Genomic DNA, 23,150 nt, shown 5'->3' with positions numbered 1-23,150 from the left:
AGGAGTTCAACCTCTCACTGTTATGGGTGGAAGTTCCCACTTGCTTCAAAAAGGCAACAAGTATACCAGTGCCTAAGAAGAATAATGGGAGCTGCCTTAATGACTATCACTGGTAGTACTCGCCTCAACAGTGATGAAATGCTTTGAGAGGTTGGTCATGACGAGACTGAACTCCTGCCTCAGCAAGGACCTGGACCCATTGCAATTTACCTATCGCCACAATAGGTCAACAACAGATGCAATCTCAATGGCTCTCCACATGACCTTAGACCACCTGGACAACACAAGCACCTACGTCAGGATGCTGTTCATCAACTATAGCTCAGCGTTTAACAACATCATTTCCACAGTCCTGATCACTAAGCTGCAGAACCTGGGCCTCTGTACCTCCCTCTGCAATTGGATCCTCAACTTCCTAACCATAGTCTGTGCAGATTGGTGATAATATTTCCTCCTCACTGATGATCAACACTGGTACACCTCAGGGGTGTGTGCTTAGCCCACTGCTCTACTCTCTCTAATCCCATGACTGTGTGGCTAGGCATAGCTCAAGCACCATCTATAAATTTGCTGATGATACAATCATAGTTGGTAGAATCTCAGGTGGTGACGAGAGGGCGTACAGGAGTGAGATATGCCATCTAGTGGAGTGGTGTCACAGCCGCAACCTGGCACTCAACATCAGTAAGACGAAAGAACTGATTGTGGACTTCAGGAAGGGTAAGATGAAAGAACACATACCAATCCTCTAGAAGGATCAGAAGTGGAGAGGGTGAGCAGTTTCAAGTTCCTGGGTGTCAAGATCTCTGAAGACCTAACCTAGTCCCAACATATCAGTGCAGTTATAAAGAAGGCAAGACAGCGACTATACTTCATTTGGAATTTGAAGAGATTTGATATGACAAAAAATACACTCAAAAACTTCTACAGGTGCACCGTGGAGAGCATTCTGACAGGTTGCATCACTGTATGGTATGGAGGGGCTACTACACAGGACCGAAAGAAGCTGCAGAAGGTTGTAAATCTGGTCGGCTCCATCTTGGGTACTAGCCTACAAAGTACCCAGGACATCTTCAAGGAGCGGTGTCTCAGAAAGGCAGCATCCATTATTAAGGACCTCCAGCACCCAGGGCATGCCCCTCTCTCACTGTTACCATCAGGGAGGAGGTACAGAAGCCTGAAGGCACACACTCAGCGATTCAGGAACAGCTTCTTCCCCTCAGCATCTGATTCCTTAATAGACAATGAACCCTTGAACACTACCTCACTTTTTTAATATATATTATTTCTGCAGGATTTTTTGAATCTATTCAATATATTTATACTGTAACTGATTTATTATTATTATTTTTTCTTCTATATAATGGATTGCATTGAACTGCTGCTGCTAAGTTGACAAATTTCACGTCACATGCCGGTGATAATAAACCTGATTCTGATTCTGAAACTTTGGAATGCTTTTCATTAAAGCACAGAAGAAACGGAGTGTTTGAGTGTTTGTAAGGCAGAGGAAAATAGATTCTAGAGAAGCTTGGGGGGAGGGGCTGGTGTTTGAGGAAGATTACTGGGCAAAGTGAGAATGTGGAATTAAGTTGACAGATGGATTAGCCATAATGCCATTGAATGACAGTGCAGGCTTGAGGGGCTGAGTGGCCTCATTCTCATTCTTTTACAATGCTTGACCTGTCCTGGTGTTTCTAGTAAAACCCATGGGCTCATTACAATTCCATCGGCAGAGGAGAGGGACTACAGTAACCAACAGCCCCCCGCCCCTTCCCAGAGGAAGAAAACAGAACCGGGATTTCAGGGGAATGAGCTTTGCTTCGGAAACAGGAACTGGAGGTGCACAGGGAAGGGTGGAGGGAAGCAACGGGAGAGGCAGGTGGTTGGTGATGGTGAAGATTTAAGGCGAGAAGCTTGGTTGGAATCAGTCCCAGCAGGAGGCGTGGGAGGAATAGAGTGGCATCAGTGCTGGGTGCCAGTAGGGTGATTTCAGGATGGGGAGATTCTCACAGAGGACGGGGCTATGGGCAGAAAGACAAGGAATCTGTTGTGTGGGACAGGATCTCTGTTCATCCATTCTGAACCTCTTGGTGCAGTCTGTGGTTCGCCCCGAGGCTTGGGCATTTAAATCAGACTGTGTGAGGTGCTCCCGTGGTGGAGTTATTTGTAGATTGGTCTTCGGGTGAGGAGAGGGGGGACGGAGCGAGCAGTCGTTGTGGGCAGCTTTGATCACAGGGACTCGGCCGCTTGCCCTGTCATTAGGGGGTTGGCCGAAGACCAGCAGCTTCTGCTTACGTCTGCCTGGAGCTGGCTGGAAAGGGTCTGTGACACTGCGATCGCAGTCAGAGCAGAGGACCTCAAGTGCTTCTGCAACACGGGAACTGTGCCAGCGGTAACTGTTCATCATCTCAGTGAACAGACAGATCTCGTGGGGAGCAGGGCAGGGGGCTGAGTGAATCTAGTGGGGGATTCAGACTGTCTGCTGGATTGCTTCAGTAGGTACACTTAGCGTCAGAGAAAAGCATACATACAATATACATCCTGAATTTCTTTTACTTCGCCAGCATCCTGTTTTCATTAACCGATTACCCTACCCTGAGACCCAAACCCAGCAAGCTGGGCTCTCTCTTCATTGTCTGAGGTCTTGCTCTGTGAGACTCCAGTTCAAAGTGACGCTGTTGCTCCTTACAAAACCCACAAACAGACAGATTATCCCAAGGATAATTGAGCCTTGTTGATATCACAAAAGCAGATCATCTACGCCAGGGCTCCCCAACCTTTTTACTGCCATGGACCAATACCCTTAAGCAAGGGGGCCGTGGTGGATCTACACCCCACCCTAGTTGGGGACCCCTGATCTAGGGCATTGGTTATACTTCATTCCAAAGTATGGAGGAAGATTGTAGACTGTGTTCGCAGGGGCATTATCTTTGGTCTTTCAGTCGCTAACTGGACGTTCCTGGGGATCTATTCAGTACTTTCCTCCTGTTTCTTCCTGCATGCCTTTGGGTTGGATTTAACGTGGCCTCATACAGGATTTGTGGTGACCCAGGTTAGATTTCAGATGGGTGTGAGGAAACGGGTTCAGAGTTCAAAGTAAATTTATTATCCAAGTACATATATGACATAATATACAGTCCTGAAATTCATTTCCTTGTGGGCATACTCAATAAATCCATAATAGAGTCAATGAAAGACCGCACCAACTTAGGCATTCAACCAGCGAGCAAAACAAAACACGCAAATAGAAAAAGAAAAAAAAATTAGTAAGCAATAAGTATTGAGAAATTGAGATGAGTTCTTGAAAGTGAGTCTGTAGGTTGTGGGGACATTTTGGGTGACGGGGGAAGTGAAGTTTGTTTCAAGAGGGGTAGTAACTATCCCCGAGCCTGGTGGTAGTGAGTCCTGCACTCGCTGCCCATTCTGCTTCTTTGTAGCCGAGGTTGTAGGGTTGGGACGTGCCGTGGTCTGGATGAGGGCCGACAGCACATCTTGCAGCTGGTACACACTGTGCCGGCTGTGTGCCCGTGGTGGAAAGAATGAAGGCTTATTGGGGTGCTGATCACGTGGACTGTTTTGTCCTGGGTATTTGTGGAGCCTCTCAAGTGTAGGGGAGAGCATATAGACTGGCTGCATCACAGCCTGGTATGGAAACACCAATGCCCTGGAACAGAGAATCCAACTAAAAGTAGTGGATATGGCCCAGTCCATCACGGGTAAAGCCCTCTCTGACATTGAGCACAGCTGCACAAGACACCATTGCAGGAAAGCAGCATCCATCATCAGGGACCCTCACCACTCAAGACATGCTCTCTTCTTGCTGCCACCAGGAAGAAGGTACAGGAGCTTCAGGACCCACACCACCAGGTTCAGGAACAGCTATACCCCTCAACCATCAGGCTCTTGAACCAGAGGGAATAGTTTCATTCGCCCCATCACTGAATTGTTTCTACAACCTATGAACTCAATTTCAAGGACTCCTCATCTCATGTTCTTGATAATAATTATTATCTATCTATCTATCTATCTATCTATTTATTTATTATTTCTTCCTTTTTGTATTTGCATAGTTTGTTGTCTTTTGGACACTGGCTGAACACCAAAGTTGGTGCAGTCTTTCATAGATTCTAAGGTGGTTGTTGTTATATTACGAATTTACTGAGTGTGGCCACAGGAAAACAAATCTCAGGGTTGTACATGGTGTCGTAAATATACTTTGATAGTAAACTTACTTTGAATTTGACTTTGAGTGTAGACAGAGCTCCACTCATCTTGGCAAGTGACGATGATGTCACCCCAAACTCTTTTCTCACCGTCTCCAAGGTACAGGGTTGGGAATACACTCCACGTGCTGAGAAGCTCCACACTGCCCGGGGCAAAGCTGTCTGCAGTCAGTCCCCACAAGGTAGCCACCCTTTGGCCTGCTCTGTGTCCATGTATTTATGTGGCTGACCTGTTTGTGGTCAGTGAAGGAGAATCAGGTTTTTGATCACTGACGTACATTGTGTAATTATTATTTTGTGGCAGAAGTACAGTACAAGATTTGAAAAAATACTGTTTGTTACAAATGTGTAAAAGAGGAATTCTGCGGTAGGATTCATGGGTTCCTGGACCATTCAGAAATCTGCTCTCTGTACCACAGGAATGATCCCCGAGCAGACAATTCTGGGTCTTCTACAAAATGGTGGGAAAACATGTGGAATAGGATGCCTGAATGATGGATTTTGAAGAAAGGAATCAGTTTCTTGGTAGCTGAAGGATTTGGCTGTAACCGGAATGAGAAGCAGCTTAAGTGCTGACTCACTGTGAGTCACGATTTCCCTGTCATGGGTTTAGGGCACTGTGCTGGGCAACATTTGCATTAAATATAAGGAAATAATCTCTAGTAGCACAAAATGCTGGAGGAATCTCTGAAAACGAATAAACAGCTGACATTTTGGGCCGAGACCATTCTTTATTTATTTCCATTGATGCTGCCCCCAGCTGACCTGCAGAGACCCTCCAGCATTTTGTGTGTGTTGCTTTGGATTTCCAGCCTCTGCAGAACCTCTTAAATTTAAGAATCTTCAATAACACTGCCTTTGGATCAGCATGTCATAAAATTAACTGCTGATTATAATCTTAGCTTTAAATCTCCTCCACACAGATTACAGAGCATAGAACAGTAAATGGTAGAGGGGAAGAAACTGGACCTTTAGTCCAAAATGTCTGTGCTATCCATGATGCTAAATTAAATTAATCCCGTTTTCCTGCATATAGTCTACATCCCTCCATTTTGGCCTGTTCGGGTGCCTGTTTAAATGCCTCTTAAATGTTGTTATCGAGTCTGTTTCCACCATCACCCTGGCAGCCTGTCAAGACATCCACCACTTCCTGTGTACAAAAATATATCCTGCACTTTTCCCTTAAAGCTATAGCCAGTAGTCCATAACGAGCCTCTGTCACTTTCGCAGATCAACTCATTTGGATCTCTATTCGATCACTTGTAAAATGTAAATAGGAGTAGGCCATTCAGCCCCTCAAGTCTGCTCTGCTGTCCATCATGATCCTGACTGGTTCTGGTCTCAGCACTATTCTCCCTCTCTCCCATCATACCCCTCAAGTCCCTTGTAGTTTAATTGTCTGTTGGTGTCTGCAATGAATTCTGCCCGCACAGTACTCTGACACGGTCAGGTCCAAAAGTGAAGTATTTTTGATAGAAGATATTCCTCCTTATGCCATCTTAAAGGATCGACACCTTCTGTTCTCCCACACCTCCTCCTCTCGTTTAAAACGTGTTTGGTTTCTGGGAGTGAAGAACAGACTTCAACCTGAACTGCTGGTCCTGTTTCTCTCTCTACGGACGCTGCCAGGCTTGATGAGAATCTTCAGCATTTATTTGTTTTTACTTCAACAACTGCAGTTGTTTTTGTTTTGTTTCCTGACTTTAAGCTGTCTGACTGAGAGCAGCCAGAGTAACAATTGTGGGCATCTGCCTTCAAAGCATCAGTCACCCCACTTCTCCTACCGTGATCCTGGCTGCGAGGGAACTCATTAATGCTGGGCTAAGACTCCCTTGCCTGACCCATTTGTAGTCTTCACATTAATTCAGTAACGCCCGTTGAAAGGTGAAGTTGGATTGCAGATGCTGTTTGTGCAGTGAAAGTGAGCCTGCTCGCCTTGAGGACAGCTGCTCAGTGATTTCCCAGAGCATCAGCTCGGTACCCAAGAAGGGTTCTTGTGAAATGGCTCCTGAGGAGTTAGCTTGTTATGCTGCAATTATTCAAGATATTAGTAAGGCCACGCCTGTAACTTTGCTTATGGTTTTGGTCACCCTGTTATAGTAAAAATATTATTACAATCTAGAAAGAGTACAAATGCTCCTATGCTTCAGGGAATAAAGTCCTAACCTATTCAACCTTTCCCTATAACTCAGGTCCTCAAGCCCCAGCAAAATCCTTGTTGTGTACATACATCTACTGATGCCTCTGAGTATGTACACGCTATTGAGTGGTCCATGATATAATCCCATTAATGTGGTCATCCCTTTCTTCTTCCTACCCATTCTACCCACATAACCTCAGTAAACAAGCTCTCCAGCCTGTCCTGTCTGGGTAGTGCCATGATATTTTCCCTGACCGGCAATGCTACCTCCCCATCCTTCATCCTTCCTGCTCTGTCATAGAACATAGATCAAATCAGCACAGGAACAGGCCCACAGGAACATCCAGCTAAAAAAAAAACAAATCAAAAACACTAATCCTTCCTATGTACACAATATCCACATCTCTCCAACTTTCTTGCATTCATGTGCCTATATAAGCATCTCTTAAAAGCCTCTGATGTATTTGCCTTTCCCACCACACCAGGCAGCGCATTCCACGCATCCTCCACTCTCTGAGAAAAAAAACTTGCCCCTCACATCCCCTTTGAACCTACCCTCCCTCACCTTCAATGCATGCCCTCTGGTATTAGACATTTCAACCCTTGGAAACAGGTACTCCCAGTCTAACTCTATCTATGCCTCTCATAATTTTATAAATCTCTATCAGATCTGCCCTCAGCCTCCGTTGCTCCAGTGAAAACAACCCAAGTTTACCCAGCCTCTCATGATAGCACATGCCCTCTAAACCAGGCAGCATCCTGGTAAAGTTCTTCTGCCCCCTCTTCAAAGCCTCAACATCCTTCCTAGTGGGGCAACCAGAACTGTTTGCAACACTCCAGATGTGGCCTAACCAGAGTTCTATAAAGTTGCAACGTAATCTCTTGGCTTTAGAATTCAAGACTAATAAAAGCAAGCATTCCGTAAGCCTTCTTAACCACCTTATCAACCTGTGTAGCTGCTTTCAAGCTGCTATGTACTTGGATCCTAAGATCTCTCTGCTCAGCAACAGGGTTAAGGATCTTCCCCTTAACAGTGTACTGTCTCCTTCGGTTAAACTCCATCTTCCATTTCTCTGCCCATATCAACAACTGATCTATATTGTGCTGTATTCTTTGCCTGTTGTCTACACTATCCACAACTCCACCAACCTTAGTATCATCTACAGACTTACTAACCCTCCCATCTACATGTTCAGCCATTGTATTTATATACATAACAAACAGCAGAGATCCCAGTGCAGATCCCTGCGGAACACCACTAATTACAGACCTCCAACGCAAATAAGTCCTTTCAACCACTACCCTCTACGCACAAGCCAATTCTGAATCCGAACAGCCAATTCGCCATGGGCCCCATGCATCCTAATATTAGCTTCCCATGAGGGATTTTGTCAAATGCCATACTAAAATCCATGCAGGCAACATCAACTGTTCTACCTTCATCAATCCCTTTTACCACTTTGTCAAAAAACTCAGTCAAGTTGGTAAGACACAGCCTGCCATGCACATCCATCCTTGCTCTCCCTAATTAGACCAAAGGCTTCCATAAGCCCATACTGTATATGCTATACTAGTGGTCACCAGCCTTTGAAAGCCCAAGATCCCCTACCTCGGCCTTAGTGAAAGGCAAGATCGACCCCAGATCGATTAGTTACACACATGCGCACCGGGGCAGAAAAGACAGGAAGTAAAACCCCACAACCATGAAGTAGAAATAATGTATAAACACCAGGGTTACCCACCCTTTTTTTGCACTGCAGACCGGTTTAATATTGACAACCGATTTGGGGGGGGAGGGGGGTGTTAAACATGACCCGGAATACAACGATACTCGAAGCAGGTTCCTTATGTCCAGTCTATTCCGCAATTTAGTTTACGTGGCTCTCAGCACTTAGCTTCTGTCCCGCTTGGTCACATTTTTTCTGCTGAAAAAACTCAATGTGTTTGTCTTTAAGTGCAGGGTGCTTGGACTCAGGGTACTGAAGCCGTTTTGAGGGCTTCATTGCCTCTTTAGACAGCCTCTGGGCCTGAGCTCCAGCCTCCTGCCCGCCCGCTGACCGCCAGACACCTTGGCCAGGTGCGGCTGTTCCCGTGCCAGGGCCGCAGTGGTCGCAGTCCGGAGAGAGCGACCGACCAAGCGAGGAGTGCAACAGGGTGCGCGCCCAACCATCACCCCCCCCCCCCCGTAGGATCTATTAGCTGACAAAAGTTTGGCTCGAGGGATGACTTTCAGTAGATCGCAGCGAGGTAGCTGCTCTGATACTTAATATGCGAGTATTTTAGCACCGGGTTCCCCACGAACATTCGGTGTGGTAACCAGGTTCAGAGGCGGCGCCCACCTGTCCGTGCTCCAGGCCGGTAGCAAAGGCACTTCCCACTGGCGGTGCGAGGCGGCCAGTTACCCTAGGCCAACCAGCGATCCCCGGCGTGAGGGTATCACTGCATTTAGGCGACTGATGACCTGGCGTGTATGCAAGTTCAACAGTGGGCGTGTTAGGGAATGAGGAAAGGTGCAGCTGACTCATATTGTTCCCAGTGTGTGGTGGGGGAGCTACATACATGCGCACTGGGCAGAAAGAACAGAACTAAAACCCCGCTACCCGGAAACAATCTCTCAACAGTATTTGTGTATTTACTTTTCATTTTTTTTCAGGATCTACTGGGAAAGACTCAAAGATTGACCAGTCAATCACGATTGACGGGTTGGCGACCACTATCCTATACTAAGATTTTTCTCCAGAAATTTTCCTACAACTGATGTAAGATTGACTGGTCTATATTTTCCACTTGCTGCCTCCTACAAATCATTCACTGCTCTAACCATGTTAATAACTTTCCTGTAATACCATGGGCTCTTAACTTGGTAAGCAGCCTCATGTGTGGCACCTTGTCAAAGGCCTTCTGAGACCAAATATACAACTTCCACTACATCTCCTCTATCTATCCTACCTGTAATCTACTCCAAAAATTTCAACAGGTTTGTCAGGCAGGATTTTTACTGAAGGAAACCATGCTGACTTTGTACTATCTTGTCCTGTGTCACCTCATCCTTAACAATTGACTCCAACATCTTCCCAACCACTGAGGTCAGGCTAACTGGTCTATAATTTCCTTTCTGCTGCCTTCCTCCTTTCTTAAAGAGTGGAATGACATTTACAATTTTCCAGTCCTCTGGCACCATGCCAGAGTCCAATGATTTCTGAAAGATCATTTCTAAAGCCACCACAATCTCTAATGCTACCTCTTTCAGAACCCTAGGATGCAGTTCATCTGGTCTGGGTGACTTATGTACCTTTAGGTCTTTCAGATTTTTGAGCATCTTCTCTCTTGTAATAGTAACTGCACCCACTTCTGTTCCTTCACACCACACACTACAACATCAGGCTGACTGCTAGTGTCTTCCACAGTGAAGACTGACACAAAATACTCATTTAGTTCATCTGCCATCTCTTAGTCTCCCCTTTATTATTTCTCCTGCCTCATTTTCTAGGGGTCCTATGTCCACTTTCATTTCTCTTTTATTTTTTAACATACTTGAAAAAACTTCTGCTATCCATTTTGCTAGTTTGCTTTCATATTTCATCTTTTCCCTTCTAATGATTTTTTAGTTGCTCTCTGTAGGTTTTTAAAAACTTCTCAATCGTCTATCTTCCCGATAATGTTTGCTTTGTTGTACACCTTTTCTTTTGTTTTTACATTAGTTTTGACTTCCCTTGTCAGCCACGGTTGTACTACTTTACCATTTGAGTATTTCTTCATTTTTGCAATTCACATGTCGTGCCCCTTCTTCATTTTCCCCAGAAACTCACGCCATTGCTGCTCTGCTGACATTCCTGCCAGCAGCTCCTTCCAATTTACTTTGGCCAACTCCTCTCTCATACCACTGTGTTTTTCCTTTCTCCACTGAAATACTGCTACATCGGACTTTACTTCCTCCCTATCAAATTTCAAGTTGAACTCAATCATATTGTGATCACTGGCTCCTAAGGGTTCTTTTACCTTAAGCTCCCTAATTGTGTTATGGTTTATTGTTGTCACATGTGCTGGGATTCAGTGAAAAGTTTGTCTTGCATATTGTTCATACAGATTAAATCATTACACAAGGCATCAAGCTAGAACAAGGCAAAACAATAACAATGTAGAATAAAGTGTAAAGGTTACAGAGAAAGTGCAGTGCAGGTAGATGTAAAGTGCAAGGTCATAACGAGGTAGACTGTGAGGGCAAGAGTTGATATTATTGTACAAGAGTCTGATAACAGTGGGGTAGAATCGGTCCTTGAGCCTGGTGGTATGTGCTTTCAGGCTTTTGTATCCTTGGAGCAGAGGAGACAGGGGAATCTTTTAGAGTTGTATGAAATCATAAGGGATACAGATATGATGAACTCGTGGTCTTTTTCCCAGGTAAAGGGAATCAAAATTAGAGGGCATAGGTTGGAAGTGGGAGGTAGATGATTTCTAAGGGACCTTGGAACATGGAACGTAAGTACATGGAACTAGATGCCAGAGGAATGGTCGAGGCAGGTACAATAGCAACACCTAAAAGACATTTCAGAAGGTACAGAAAAGATGTCGAGAAGTTATAGAAAAGTTAGAGAGAGATGTGGGTGAAACATGGGCAATTGGACTTGCTGAGGAAGCCATCTGTTCGGTAAAGATGATTTGGCTTGAGGTCCTGTTTCTGTTCTACATTACACAATGGCTCCATCGTTACTAATGAGTTACGATGTCCTTCACTGCCTCCTCACATCCTGTCTGGATTCCTGGCCACTCTCATTGCTGTTTGTCATATCCTGATGCTGAAAGTGAAGCAATGGTAAAGCAAACCACAAGTACAATCTGATCACATCAGGCATCACGTTATGGCCACTGCTGCCTCTTAGTGCCAGATCCCTGTGTTCACCCCTGACCTTGGCCGCTGTCAGTGGGGTGTCTGACTGATCTCCCTGGGACTCTGTGGGTTTCCCCCCCAGAGTGCTCTGCTTTCACAGTACTGTGCAAAAGCCTTAGCACATATACTAGGTGCTTAAGACTTTTGCACAGTACTGTAATTATCAACGTGGAGTGGAGAATGAGTTTGTAACTCAGGCGGGAGCATAGGACGCTGGGAATGGTGAGGACGGAACATGCAGGAGGGGTGTGGGACAGATGGCAGAGGAGTGTTGGGGTGGGTGGTGAGTGGCACAAGTGTAGAGACATCCAGCCCTGAAACCCCAGGCAAGATCATTTGATTCCAAACAATTGGTGTACTGATCATTACAGACTGTCTCTCTGGTGCTTCCTGCTCCCTCCCCTCTCCCTTCCCCTTTTCCCAACCATGATTCCCCTCTCCCACTCTGAGTCCACAATAGAGACCCATATCAGAGTCAGATTTCTCATCACTCACTTATGTCATGAAGCCTGTGTTTTTCTTTGTGGCAGCAGTACAGTGCAATACGTGACGGTACTACAGTGCATTGCAAAAGTCTTGGGCTCCCTATCTACATACACCGTATGTGCCTAAGACTTTTGCACAGTACTGTACATCCCAAGGAAATGGGATAATGGGTTAATTGGCCCATTATAAATTAACCCTAATGTGCAGGTAAGAATGAAAAAATGTAGAATTCATATAAATTGGAGTGGGCTTGGTTTCCATGTTCAGAATCAGAGTCAGACTTTAATCGCCAAGTACCTGTGCACATACAAGGAATTTACTTCCGGCAGATGTTGTCTCTCTGCTCATAACAATAATAATGATAAATATAAATGAAAATATAGATTTATAGTTGTATCTCTCTATATCTTTGCTGGGACTAAAATCTTACCCAGTGACGTGTAACTGACAAGCTCAAAGTTGTGGGGTTGTGGAAGAAACTTATTTGGAATTCCTTAGGTTCAGACTACCTCACCGTGACTGTTGCTCTTTATTTGTCTACCTGCAGTGCACTTCCTCTGCAGCTGATTTTGGATTCTGCCTTCTGTTTCCTTTTTGCTCTCTCAATGCACAGAAGGTGTGCAAACGAAGATATTTTCTCCGTATCTTGATACATGTGACAACAATAAATCAAAGCCAACGTGTGGGGCTTCTGGACTGGTTAGGTCGGCCCGCCCCACTGCTGCCCTCCATTTCAGATTCCATTATTGCAGACATTTGTAAGTCAGAAACGACTTGATACGGTAAGTTGGTTATTACTATCACATGCACCAAGGGGCAGTGAAGAACTTTGTTTGGTATGCCGTACGTGTGGATCATTTCATTTCAACAGTGCGGAGCAAGGAAACGGTAACAGAATGCAGAATCAAGTGCTACAGTGCCAGAGAAGCTGGAGACAGTAAGACGCAAAGCCCACCATCCAGGCCTTCCCTCTTCTCACCACCATCTACTACTCCTTGGGTCCCACACCACCAGTTTCATGAACAGTTATTACCCTACGACCATCTGACTTCTGAACCAGAGTTGATAACTTAATTCACCACTGCTCTGAATTGATTCTATGATCTACATGTAAGGGGTTTCTTTTTTTATGTTACTGCTAAAGCTACTGAAATGCTTCTTTGTTATGTTAAAAGTAAAAATGCTTCTTTGTTATGCTAACTGGTGAGAGTTTGGGTTATAGTTACTGATAACGAGAATTCGTTAACCACTTGGGTTTAGCCGTTATTCTTCCTTGTGGGTCTGTAAGCTAGTGTTGCGTGGACTTTTGGAGAGTCGGCATGAGGGGGTTAGAAGGAGAAGACGCGATGTTGTAAGCTGGGCAACGGAACAGATCCCGAGCGGGGTTCTGAGGCCCAGGGTTTTCGACGAGGAGAGGAGACGAGGACAGATTTGTGTGGAGTGTTTTGGTTGACCACCGTGGTTGGTCCCAGGCGGCGGGTCGAGGAGGTTGGAGGGGATCGAATGGTGGCAAGAAGACTTCGTGAACTGAGCTCCAACAGTTGTGCACAAAGTGGTTGGACTTTGATAAGTTTGGCACCATTACTTTTCCTTTTATATTGTATCTCTATTAAGCACGTTAAGATCTATAAAGTGTAATCATTTCATCACATATGGTGTACTGTCTGTTATTTGACGGGGTGGGGGACATCACACAGCATCTACACAAACTGATTACCTAGTTTGGTGGGGCCGAAGGCTGCTCCCCCTGGACAGAAGCGAGCTGAGCGAGCCTGAGGCTTATCAGGGGGCTACATACAGACTTGCTTTCAAGGACTCTTTACGACTCACGTTATCAGTGTTATGTTTATTGCTGAGTTTGTTAGTCTTTGTTTAAAGCATAAATAGTATTGTCCAGTACAGGCTCACAACGGTGTGCCTACATTTTAACCAACCTTGAGATCAACCTCCCCCTCCCCCTCCACACAGCTCTCCAGTTTTCTTTTATCCATCTGCCTAAGAATCTCTTAAATGTCTGTAAAGTATCTGCCTACACTTTCCTCAGTGTGTTCCACGCAGCCACCACTCTCTGCGTAAAACATCTACCTCAGACACCACCCCCCATCACCTCTAAATTATGTCAGTGCGTATTAGCCATTCTGCCCTGGGAAATGGGTGTCTATTCTATCCAGAATTCATCATCTTGTACATCATTATCAAATCACCTCTTATCTTCCTTCGTTTCGAAGAAAAGCCCTAGCTAGCTCAACCTATCCAGGCAGCATCCCGGTAAACGTGTAGTTTGTTTTAGTAAAATAAGATTGCATTTAGCTTTTCATTTAAATGCCAGCACGAAAATGAATACATTTGAAATAAATTTACTTTGAAGTTGAGCTGAAGAAAAACGACTTCAATGCCTTTATTCAGCATGATATCGTGGAGACCCTGCAGGAATGTGTAAGTTACACAAGCAGATATACGTAACCAGGAACAAGCGAGTATATCTGTAGCACAAGATATTGTTGATCATAGAACAGGTAAGTGACTAAACCCTGTGCAGGTGTATGTTCCTCTTCGGACACCTGCACCTAGTGTTGCATCCTGGTTATGAAAAACTGTCTGCAGGTCTAAACTTGGGACACTGGGCTACTAAAATTCAAATAGAAAAATATAAGTTAGCTACCTAGTTCATTAACCCTTTTGCTGACCCCTCTTCCACACAAGGTTAAAGGTCCACCTTATTAGAGAGGACACCTGGTCAAGACTTTTATAGAAAGAGCAACTACTAAAGTGGAGAGAGCAAACTAGTTGTGACAGAATTTGTGTTCATACATTGGAATTTTGAATTTATTATGGGAGCTTGTTTATAGGCAGGAGTGTCCATAGGTAAGTTGTTAATAACTTGGGGACAACTGGTGTACGTACCAGTAATCAATTTGTGAAACTCTCTTAATGCTGATCGCTGAAACCATGTGTGATATCCAGCATCATCAGTCTGCTGCTCTGTGAGACTTTGTGGAGTGTGTGGAAGACACTTGTACTGTTAAAATTGGTTTCTTTCCCAGGACCGGAAGGAGAGGATCACTGGGCTTTGAGCTATCCGCATTGTGGAAAATTCCAGCAGTCCCCCATAGACTTTCACACGGGAATCTACACCTACAACCCAGCCCTGGAGCCCATTCAGTTAATGGGCTACAACCTGTCAGCAACACAGAAACTGTCATTAACCAACGATGGCCATGCTGGTAAGGACGAGGATGCGGGAAGTGTACAGAACTGTCCAAAAGTCTTTTTAATTTTATATATATTATAAAATCTGTGGAGTGAAAGGTCAGTGCTTTGGGGTGAAAACCTGCATCAGGACTGAGAGCAGAGGGAGAGGAGAGCCAGTGTGAGGGGGAGAGGAGGAGGGGTGATCAGTAGACCTAGGTGGAGAGAGTGATGGGGGAGAAGAGGGGGGGAGTAGAGAGAGAAATGGGAGGGGGGGAGGTTGACACTTGGAGACACAAGAGATGGAAGTGTTGGGGCCTAATTACATAAGAGTGAGCTGATGGGCTGGAATCAGACGATGGAGGGAACCTGAGATGCTGCGGACAAAGTATTTGGGTGACGGGTGAAGGAGCCGGATGGGTTTGGGGGATAAAACTGTGTGGTGTGGGTCTGGAGAGGGTACAGGAATAGAGAGGGTCAGAAGGAGAGCAAGGAGGAGAACAGAGGGTAAGTACATGGGGTCTCAACTCAAAACATTGACCATTCCTCTGCCCCCTTCCACAGGTGCTCCCTCATCCACTTAGCTCCTCCAGTTTATTTTGAGCTCCAGATTCCAGCCCCTGTAGTCTCTTGTGTCAGCACCTCCCAAACCCATAGCCCCTGCTACCAAGGGCAGTGAGCACAAGGGAATACCACCAGGGGCAGGTTCCCCTCCGAGCCTCACACATTCCTGACTGGAAATGTATCTCTTAGACTGTAATTGCCAATGAAAGAAATTGATTGTATCGGAAGAAGTCAATGTTAACACCAAGATGTGATTTCTTGATCCTCAGTTGCCTCCACCATAAATGGCAGAGTCTTCAAATGCCTCCGTTCTATTTCCCAAACATCTCTGACCCAGGGCAGGGATGGGGCTTCCTTGTCCTCATTCTTCACCCCACCTGCCTCCACATTCAATGGATTATCCTCTATAACTTCGATCATCAGCAAGGGATTCCACCACACCTTCCCCTCCACTCCCCCCTTTTCAGATTTCCAAAGCGACCATTTTCCTGGTCTGCACTCCCACCTTCACTAATACCCATTTCCCTTCTCACAGCCACTTCTGATGTGCTGTTCTTCATCCTCTTCCCTCCTACTATCCGGAGACCCCCACCCTACTATCCAGAGACTCTCTTCCTTCCTACTATCCGGAGACACTTTTCCCTCCTACTATCCGGAGACTCTCTTCCCTCCTACTATCCGGAGACTCTCTTCCCTCCTATTATCCAGGGATTCTGTTCCCTCCTACTATCCGGAGACTCTCTTCCCTCCTGTTATCCAGAGACTCTCTTCCCTCCTACTATCCGGAGACTCTCTTCCCTCCTATTATCCAGGGATTCTGTTCCCTCCTACTATCCGGAGACTCTCTTCCCTCCTGTTATCCAGAGGTTCTCTTCCCTCCTACTACCCGGAGACCCCGACTCTCCTTCCAGCGGAAATGTTGATTGCTTCCTCGTGTCCAGTGAACTGTGTGGTCTCCTGTACCCCGGAGAGAGCCAGCGGGGATGGGAGTGGATACCTGCTTCATGCAGCAGCTCTGGGCCACCCACGAGGGTGATACTGGGCTTCCAGATGCTTGTCCCTGCAGCTCATCTCACCCTCCACCTGAACTCTTCCCAATATCAGCTTGCAAAGCTGCACCCCATCCCCTGACTGGCTTCCAAACTCCATATTCAGTTTTGAAATCTCACCTAATTAACAACTCCATTCTTGCACCTAATATTTCAAGCAACTGAAGATAATTATATGTGTTTTCTTTTTTGCCAGTGATTAAATTGAAACCAGTGATGATAAAAAAAACAGCACATGTAACAACAGGTTTAAAGACCAGTGGGTATGAGAAGAAAGGGAGATGTGATGGGGTTTGGGGAAGAGGGTGGGAGCAGTGAGGAGGGATGGATTGAACATGAGCCTCCCCACCCCCCAACAGCGCCACTCCCCAACCTGGTCAATGGCTGGTGACCAGCCTCCTGAGAAAGATGTCTGGTCCCATCTCTTCTCTTCCAGGTGCCCATCAGATGACCAAAAGTCCATGAGCAGAATTAGGCCATTTGGCCCATGGAGTCTGCCGTCCCCTTTACTTATGCTTGATTGTTTTCAGTCCCATTCTCCCACCTTCTCCCCACAATCCTTAATCCAATTACCAATCGAGGACCTATCAGTTTCTGTCATCAATCCATGCACAACCTTCTGTGGTCATAAGTTCCACAGATTCACCATCCTCTGCCTGAAGAAATTCCCCCAGAGTTTTCAAGTCTCGTTATTCCGAGGCTGATCCTAGACTCTCCTACTAATGGAAGTATTATTCCTCGGGTGAAGAAGGGTTTTGTTGCTTGATCCTGAAGCCTGTTCGGAAGGGTCTCAGGGCGTAATTGTGTTTGTTGCAGTGAAAGTCACTCTGCCGCCGACCATGCACATAATCAGCATGTCGCATCGCTACACCGCAGTGCAGCTCCACCTGCACTGGGGCAGTGAGACGGAGCCTGTGGGGTCCGAGCACACCATCAGCGGGAGGCATTATCCATCTGAGGTAAGGTTAACTGTACCGAGACGGTGCTCGCAAATGGTCCAAATTCCTCTGCATGTCATGAGGCTCTTGAATGGGCCTCCTGTACGTTGAAAGTGAACTCTTGACTTCATAATCTATCTTGTCATGGTCCCTGCACCTTATGGTCTGCCCTGCGCCGTGCTTTCTCTGAAACATAACACCTTATTCTGCTCCTATTGCTGCTTTTTGCTTGCACTACCTTGATGTACGTGATTTGAAATATCTGTGGGGATGGCATCCAAAACTGTTTTTTGCTGTATCTCAGTATGTGACAGTAATAAACCAATTCCAAGTGTTTTATGATCTGTGAAGTACTTTTGAAGTGTAATCACATTTTGTTTTAATGTAGGTAATTACCAGTCAGTATAGATCATATGATATAGGAGCAGAACTAGACCATTCAGCCCATTGGGTCTGCTCTGCCATTCCATCATGGCTGATCTATTATCCCCCCTCAAGCCCTTTTCCTGCCTTCTCCCCATTACCTTTGATGCTCTGACTAATCAAGAACCCGTCACATCTGCTTTAAATATACCCAGTGACTTGTCCTCCACAGTTGTCTGTACACAGAGTGAGGATGGATCGCGATTGACTCAAAGCACAGTTGTCTGTACACAGAGTGAGGATGGATCGCGATTGACTCAAAGCACAGTTGTCTGTACACAGAGTGAGGATGGATCGCGATTGACTCAAAGGAGTGGGTTTGCACAGGTATCCACTCGTGATTGGCTGTGTGCATGTAAGCCATTCCGACTTCTGGATAAAGGCATTGCAGAATTTGTAGAGGACGACAATTGGCTGAGTGATTGGGAATGAGGAGGACAGTGTTAAACTGAAAGATGGCAGAGATGATTGAGTCAGTTGGGCAAAAAAGTGGGAAATAGGTTTGACTATGGAGAAGTGTAGGGCAATGTGTTTAGGGTGGTGCAACAGGGCAAGTGGGAGGATATTGGGTGGTGTGGTGGAACAGGGGGAGCTTGGAGAGTTCATCGATAGAGGGACAGGTCAGTAAGGTGGTTGACAAGGCAGAAAGGAATGGTTTTCTCTACTGGCTGAGATCTGGGAGGTTAATGGTACACCACCAGTGAAATTACAGTACGAGCTCTCTGTACAGCTGAGGTCATCTGGCTCCAGGCAAGATTGTGATTGCACTGGGGAGGGTGCAGGGATGCTGCCAGCACTGGAAATCTGTGCCTGTGAAGAAAGCTTGCAGAGGCTGGTGAAGTTTTGTTTGGAATAGAGGAGACGTATGAGAGGCGTAGAACTGGGGACCCCGGCCGGAATGAGAAGATCTCGCTGGGACTCATTCTCCCCATTGCCTGATGACTTGTGCTTTGGGTACGAGAGGTGTTGATTCACCATTGCGACACTTCCTGGGCTAGTCCTGTGAGTGAGTCACCCTGGGCTTTGCTGGTGGGATAAGCTTGACGGGTTTGTCACTGCCTGAACCAGTTGAACTGCACAAAGAATGATTTAGATCAGGATCAGACCAGTTTTATCACCTTCTCTGGGGAGGATTTCCCAAAACTCTTCCACTTCTCCCCTGCCTGACGTGCAGCAAATGGGTTAGGCTTCTCTGATCCGACCTGCTCAAGTGGCCACCTCTGCCACCAAGCTGCAGAAGGTAACAAGGTGCAGGGGGAGCACCACCACCACCACCTGCGGGTTCCCCTCAAGGTCACAGAACTGGAGAAATAAGTATTGCCATTCCTTGTCTGTCACTGGGCCTTCATCCCGGAACTCTCACCTTAAACCTTCACCAGATGGACTGCTGTGGTTCAAGGGCAAGTTTGAGATGGGCAAGAAATGAATACGTTAAAAAGAGTCAGCTCTACTGAAAGACGTTTGCACTAAGCTAGTGATGGTCACGCGAGCAGATGTTATCAAGGCACTGGGCAGCGCTCCGGCACAGCTGTAGGGGCAGCACTTGCAGACAAACCTTTTCTTCTGCTGATTCTAATTCACTTAGCTCCGACTGTTAAAAATTAACAGTCTGTTTTGCTGTTGGGAATCCATCTGTTTATAATGTCCAAGGAAGGAATTCGCAGTAGATAGTTCAGATGGAAGGGTGGGAGGTTTTAGTGCCGACCCAGCAGAAAGTGCCAGAGAGATGGGACCTCCCATGGTAGTAACGAGAAGAGGACATGTCCTGGATGGTGGGTGCTGCTTTCTTGAAATACCACCTTCTGAAAATGTCCCCAAGTCTGTCTGTCTCAGGTCCTGAAGTAATAAAGGGACCCAATGTCAGCAACTATGGGAGAGGGGAAACTATCCACTGCCTGTTGCATATATCTGAAAGGCCCGACTCTTATTTTTTTCCCTCATTGGCACAGAACAAGGCCATTCATCCCATTGGATCGATGACAACTCTCAGTGGAGTAACCCCTTCATTCCCCTTCTCCTGTCTCCAATTAGCGTTGCTAAGACTCAAGGGCCTGAGTTGCAAGGAGAGGTTGGAGGGGCTAGGACAGAGTGTAAGAGACTTGTAGAAGTCATGAGGGATGTAGATAGGGTGAATTCCCCCTGGGTTGGGAATTAAAAACTAGAGAGCACAAGTTCAAGGTGAGAGGGGAGAGATTTATAAGGGACCTGAAGGGCACACCTTCTTCACGCGGAGGGTGGTGTGTGTATGGAACGGGCTGCCCGAGGAAGTGGATATCTTAACAACATTTACAAGTCTCGTGGAGAGGCACAGAGATAGAAAAGATTTAGAAGGATACGGGCCAAATGGGGGCAGATTTAGAAGTATCTTGGCCGTCCTGGGTAAGATGGGCCAAAAGGCCCATTTCCATGCTGTTTCTCTATGACTCCAGGCACCCAAGGGAGACCCAGGTGGTCACAGGGAGAACATACAAACTCCACATGGACAGTGTCTGAAGTCGGGAGGCCACAGCTACAAAGTCAGTTAAACTGAGTGGTGTAGAAATTTCTTTCCGGTTTCTCAGTCCCCAAGGATGGTAGACAGCAGATCTAGATATATTTAAGATGGAGGTACATAAATATTTGGAGGATGAAGGTGCTAAGGAACTAACCCTGAAGAGGAGCTGAAAGCAGTGTAGATCAGCTGTTGAATAATAGGGCAAGCTTGTAGCCCATTCCTTCTCCAATTTGTTGTCTTCTTGTAAATCGTGTTGAAATTTAATTGAAGGAGTAACGATTCAGGCCAATTCGCGGTGTTGCATTTTGTTGTGCCTATCCAGCACCTCGGTCAGAGAGAGCCTGGGTCAACGAACTGGATGATGCGTGTGAGTAATGGTGATCCTTGATGAGAGGCACGTTACGTTGCAGGGTAGTCCCGTAACGCACAGCCAGAGGTGCTGGGTGTCTGCTATGTGACGCAACACAGTGTGTGCATACAAACTCAACGGATGTCCAATGACACCCTTTAGAGGCCGAGCAGTGGAGGGGATGTTGGTGTCCCAGAGGCTAAGTGAGCCTCTGTTGTATCCCAGAGACAGGCACCTGGCACGGTGCTTGCGTTTGAGTGGTACCCTAACTGGGATTTTCCAAATGGTGAAATAACTGTGGCAGACAAAAGAGGTTGTAGGATACATGTACTGCACGAAGTATGGTGTGTCCAGCTGGCTGTTCAATGCTCAATTGAAATCTGATTATTATACTTTGGAAGATTGATATAAAATTGTAACTTTTGAATATTCAATGCATTAATAAAATCCACTCTTCAGCCAGCGATGTATTCCCATATTGTGTATTATTAACCCAGTGTTTGCATCTTCATCTTTACCTTGTCCACTCAGTTGCACATTGTTCACTACAACTCCGAGAAATACGAAAATGTCTCCGTAGCAATAGACAAAGAAGACGGACTGGCTGTCCTGGGAATTCTGATCCAGGTATTTATTCTGTTCCTGTTGCACCCCGTTTCCATTCAGACATCAGGCCCCACAACTAATGCCTCTTCTCTGCCTTAGGTCAGGCAGTTCAATGCTGCTTACAACCAGATATTTCAGCACCTGAAAGAAATTCAGTACAAAGGTAAGGCGAGCCAGGTTCAACCCGGTCCAGTGCTTGTTTCCCAGCGATCGGAGTGCTTTCCACCTGGATCTTGAGCAAAGGCAATGTGATGCGGTAGGGGCAAGGAGGGTGGTGGGGAATGGAGAGGAGGAGGGGTTTGTGAGTGAGCTCCTGGGATGGGGTACTGTAGTTCTGCTGATGGTCCAGTGCAGACAGTGGCCTGCCAAAGAAGGTGGGGATGATGTCAGTGAGGCATTGGGTTTATCTGAGCAGGGTTGGTGAAGCTGGGCAAGGATTTTTAAACGACTGGGAAATGGAAATGGATGGTAGGATGTTAAATACTCTTAAAGCTGTGCTGGTTGCCCTGGCCTTTAGAAAGAAAAGCCTGGTGACATCACTGATAATTAGCAAAGACAAAACCGTTAAAAATTGGCAAGTTCTTCATCTCTTCTTGTACCCAACATTACCACAGCATGGCAGAACAATCCTCCCTACACACCGCCCCTCCTGCATCAGCCTGGACATCTGTCAATAAAACTTTGGGATGTCCAAGGAGATTGTCTTCAGTCTATCGCCACTGGTCCCATTCCCTCACTCTGGCCATGCCTTACAACCTCAGCACTGCCACTCATTGGGTCTTGGCCTGATTTCACTCTATCACCAAGGCTCCTGGAGATATCGTCTTGTCCTGCCCACCTACAGTGGTTGTTGACTGTTCCAGAGTTTCCACTCCCTGTATGGTTCAGTGCATTAGTCACCTGACTAATCAGCACTCGGCTGATTCACTGATCGTCCCTCACGTTCTTCAAACTCATCCTCTCCCTCTCACAAGATCACAAGACAAAGGAGTAGAAGTAGCCCATTCGGCCCATCGAGTCTGCTCCGCCACTCCACCATGAGCTAAACTGTTCTCCCATCTAGTTCCAATTTCTGGCTTTTTTCCCATATCCCTTGATACCCTGACTAATTAGATACCTGTCAATCTCCTCCATAAGTACCCTCAATGATCGGGCCTCCACAGCTGTATGAGGGGCAATGCATTCCATAAATCCACGACCCTCTGGCTAAAAAAATTCCTCCTCATCTGTTTTAAATGGGTGCCCTCTAATTCTAAGACTGTGGCCTCTTGCCCTGGACTCACCCACCAAGGGAAACAGCCTTTCCACATCTACTCTGTCCAACACTTTAAACATTCGAAATGTTTCCCCTCTCATTCTTCTATACTCTAATGAATACAATCCAAGAGCTGACAAACGCTCCTCATATGTTAGTCCCTGTGTTCCAGGAATCATCCTCGTGAATCTTCTCTGAACTCTCTCCAACATCAGCACATCCTTTCTAAGATAAACTGCACACAGTATTCCAAATGGGGTCTCACCAGTGCCCCATAGAGCCTCATCAACACCTCCTTACTCTCACACACTATTCCTCTAGAAATGAGTGCCAACGTAGCATTCGCTTTCCTTCCTGCCGATCCAACCTGGTGGTTAACCTTTAGGGTATCCTGCACTAGGACCCCCAAGTCCCTTTGCACTTTCGAGTTTTGAATTTTCTCCCCATCTAAATAATAATCTGCCCAATTGTTCCTTCTTCCAAATTGTTTCTCTTTCCCTCCCTTCTCTCCCAGAGGTGACCTCCACTGACCATTTGGTGCTG

At 46.2% G+C, this 23,150-nt stretch overlaps 1 protein-coding gene across 2 annotated transcripts in view; it reads left to right on the top strand.

Annotated features, from left to right (window-relative positions):
* The window catches only part of ca12 (carbonic anhydrase XII), a 52,368-nt gene that overhangs the window by 14,267 nt on the left and 14,951 nt on the right, over positions 1-23,150 (top strand). For both annotated transcript variants that reach the window (XM_059945998.1, XM_059945997.1), the window contains 4 exons: positions 14,785-14,964; positions 17,359-17,501; positions 21,278-21,373; positions 21,452-21,515. In XM_059945998.1, the coding sequence (XP_059801981.1) occupies positions 14,907-14,964; positions 17,359-17,501; positions 21,278-21,373; positions 21,452-21,515 (361 nt within the window). In that variant the 5' untranslated portion in view covers positions 14,785-14,906. The remainder of the gene's footprint in view (positions 1-14,784; positions 14,965-17,358; positions 17,502-21,277; positions 21,374-21,451; positions 21,516-23,150) is intronic.

Source organism: Hypanus sabinus, chromosome 21, assembly GCF_030144855.1.
Source record: "Hypanus sabinus isolate sHypSab1 chromosome 21, sHypSab1.hap1, whole genome shotgun sequence".
Lineage (NCBI taxonomy): Eukaryota > Metazoa > Chordata > Chondrichthyes > Myliobatiformes > Dasyatidae > Hypanus > Hypanus sabinus.
Note: the sequence above shows the minus strand (reverse complement) of the source record. Positions and strands in the feature narration are given on the sequence as shown.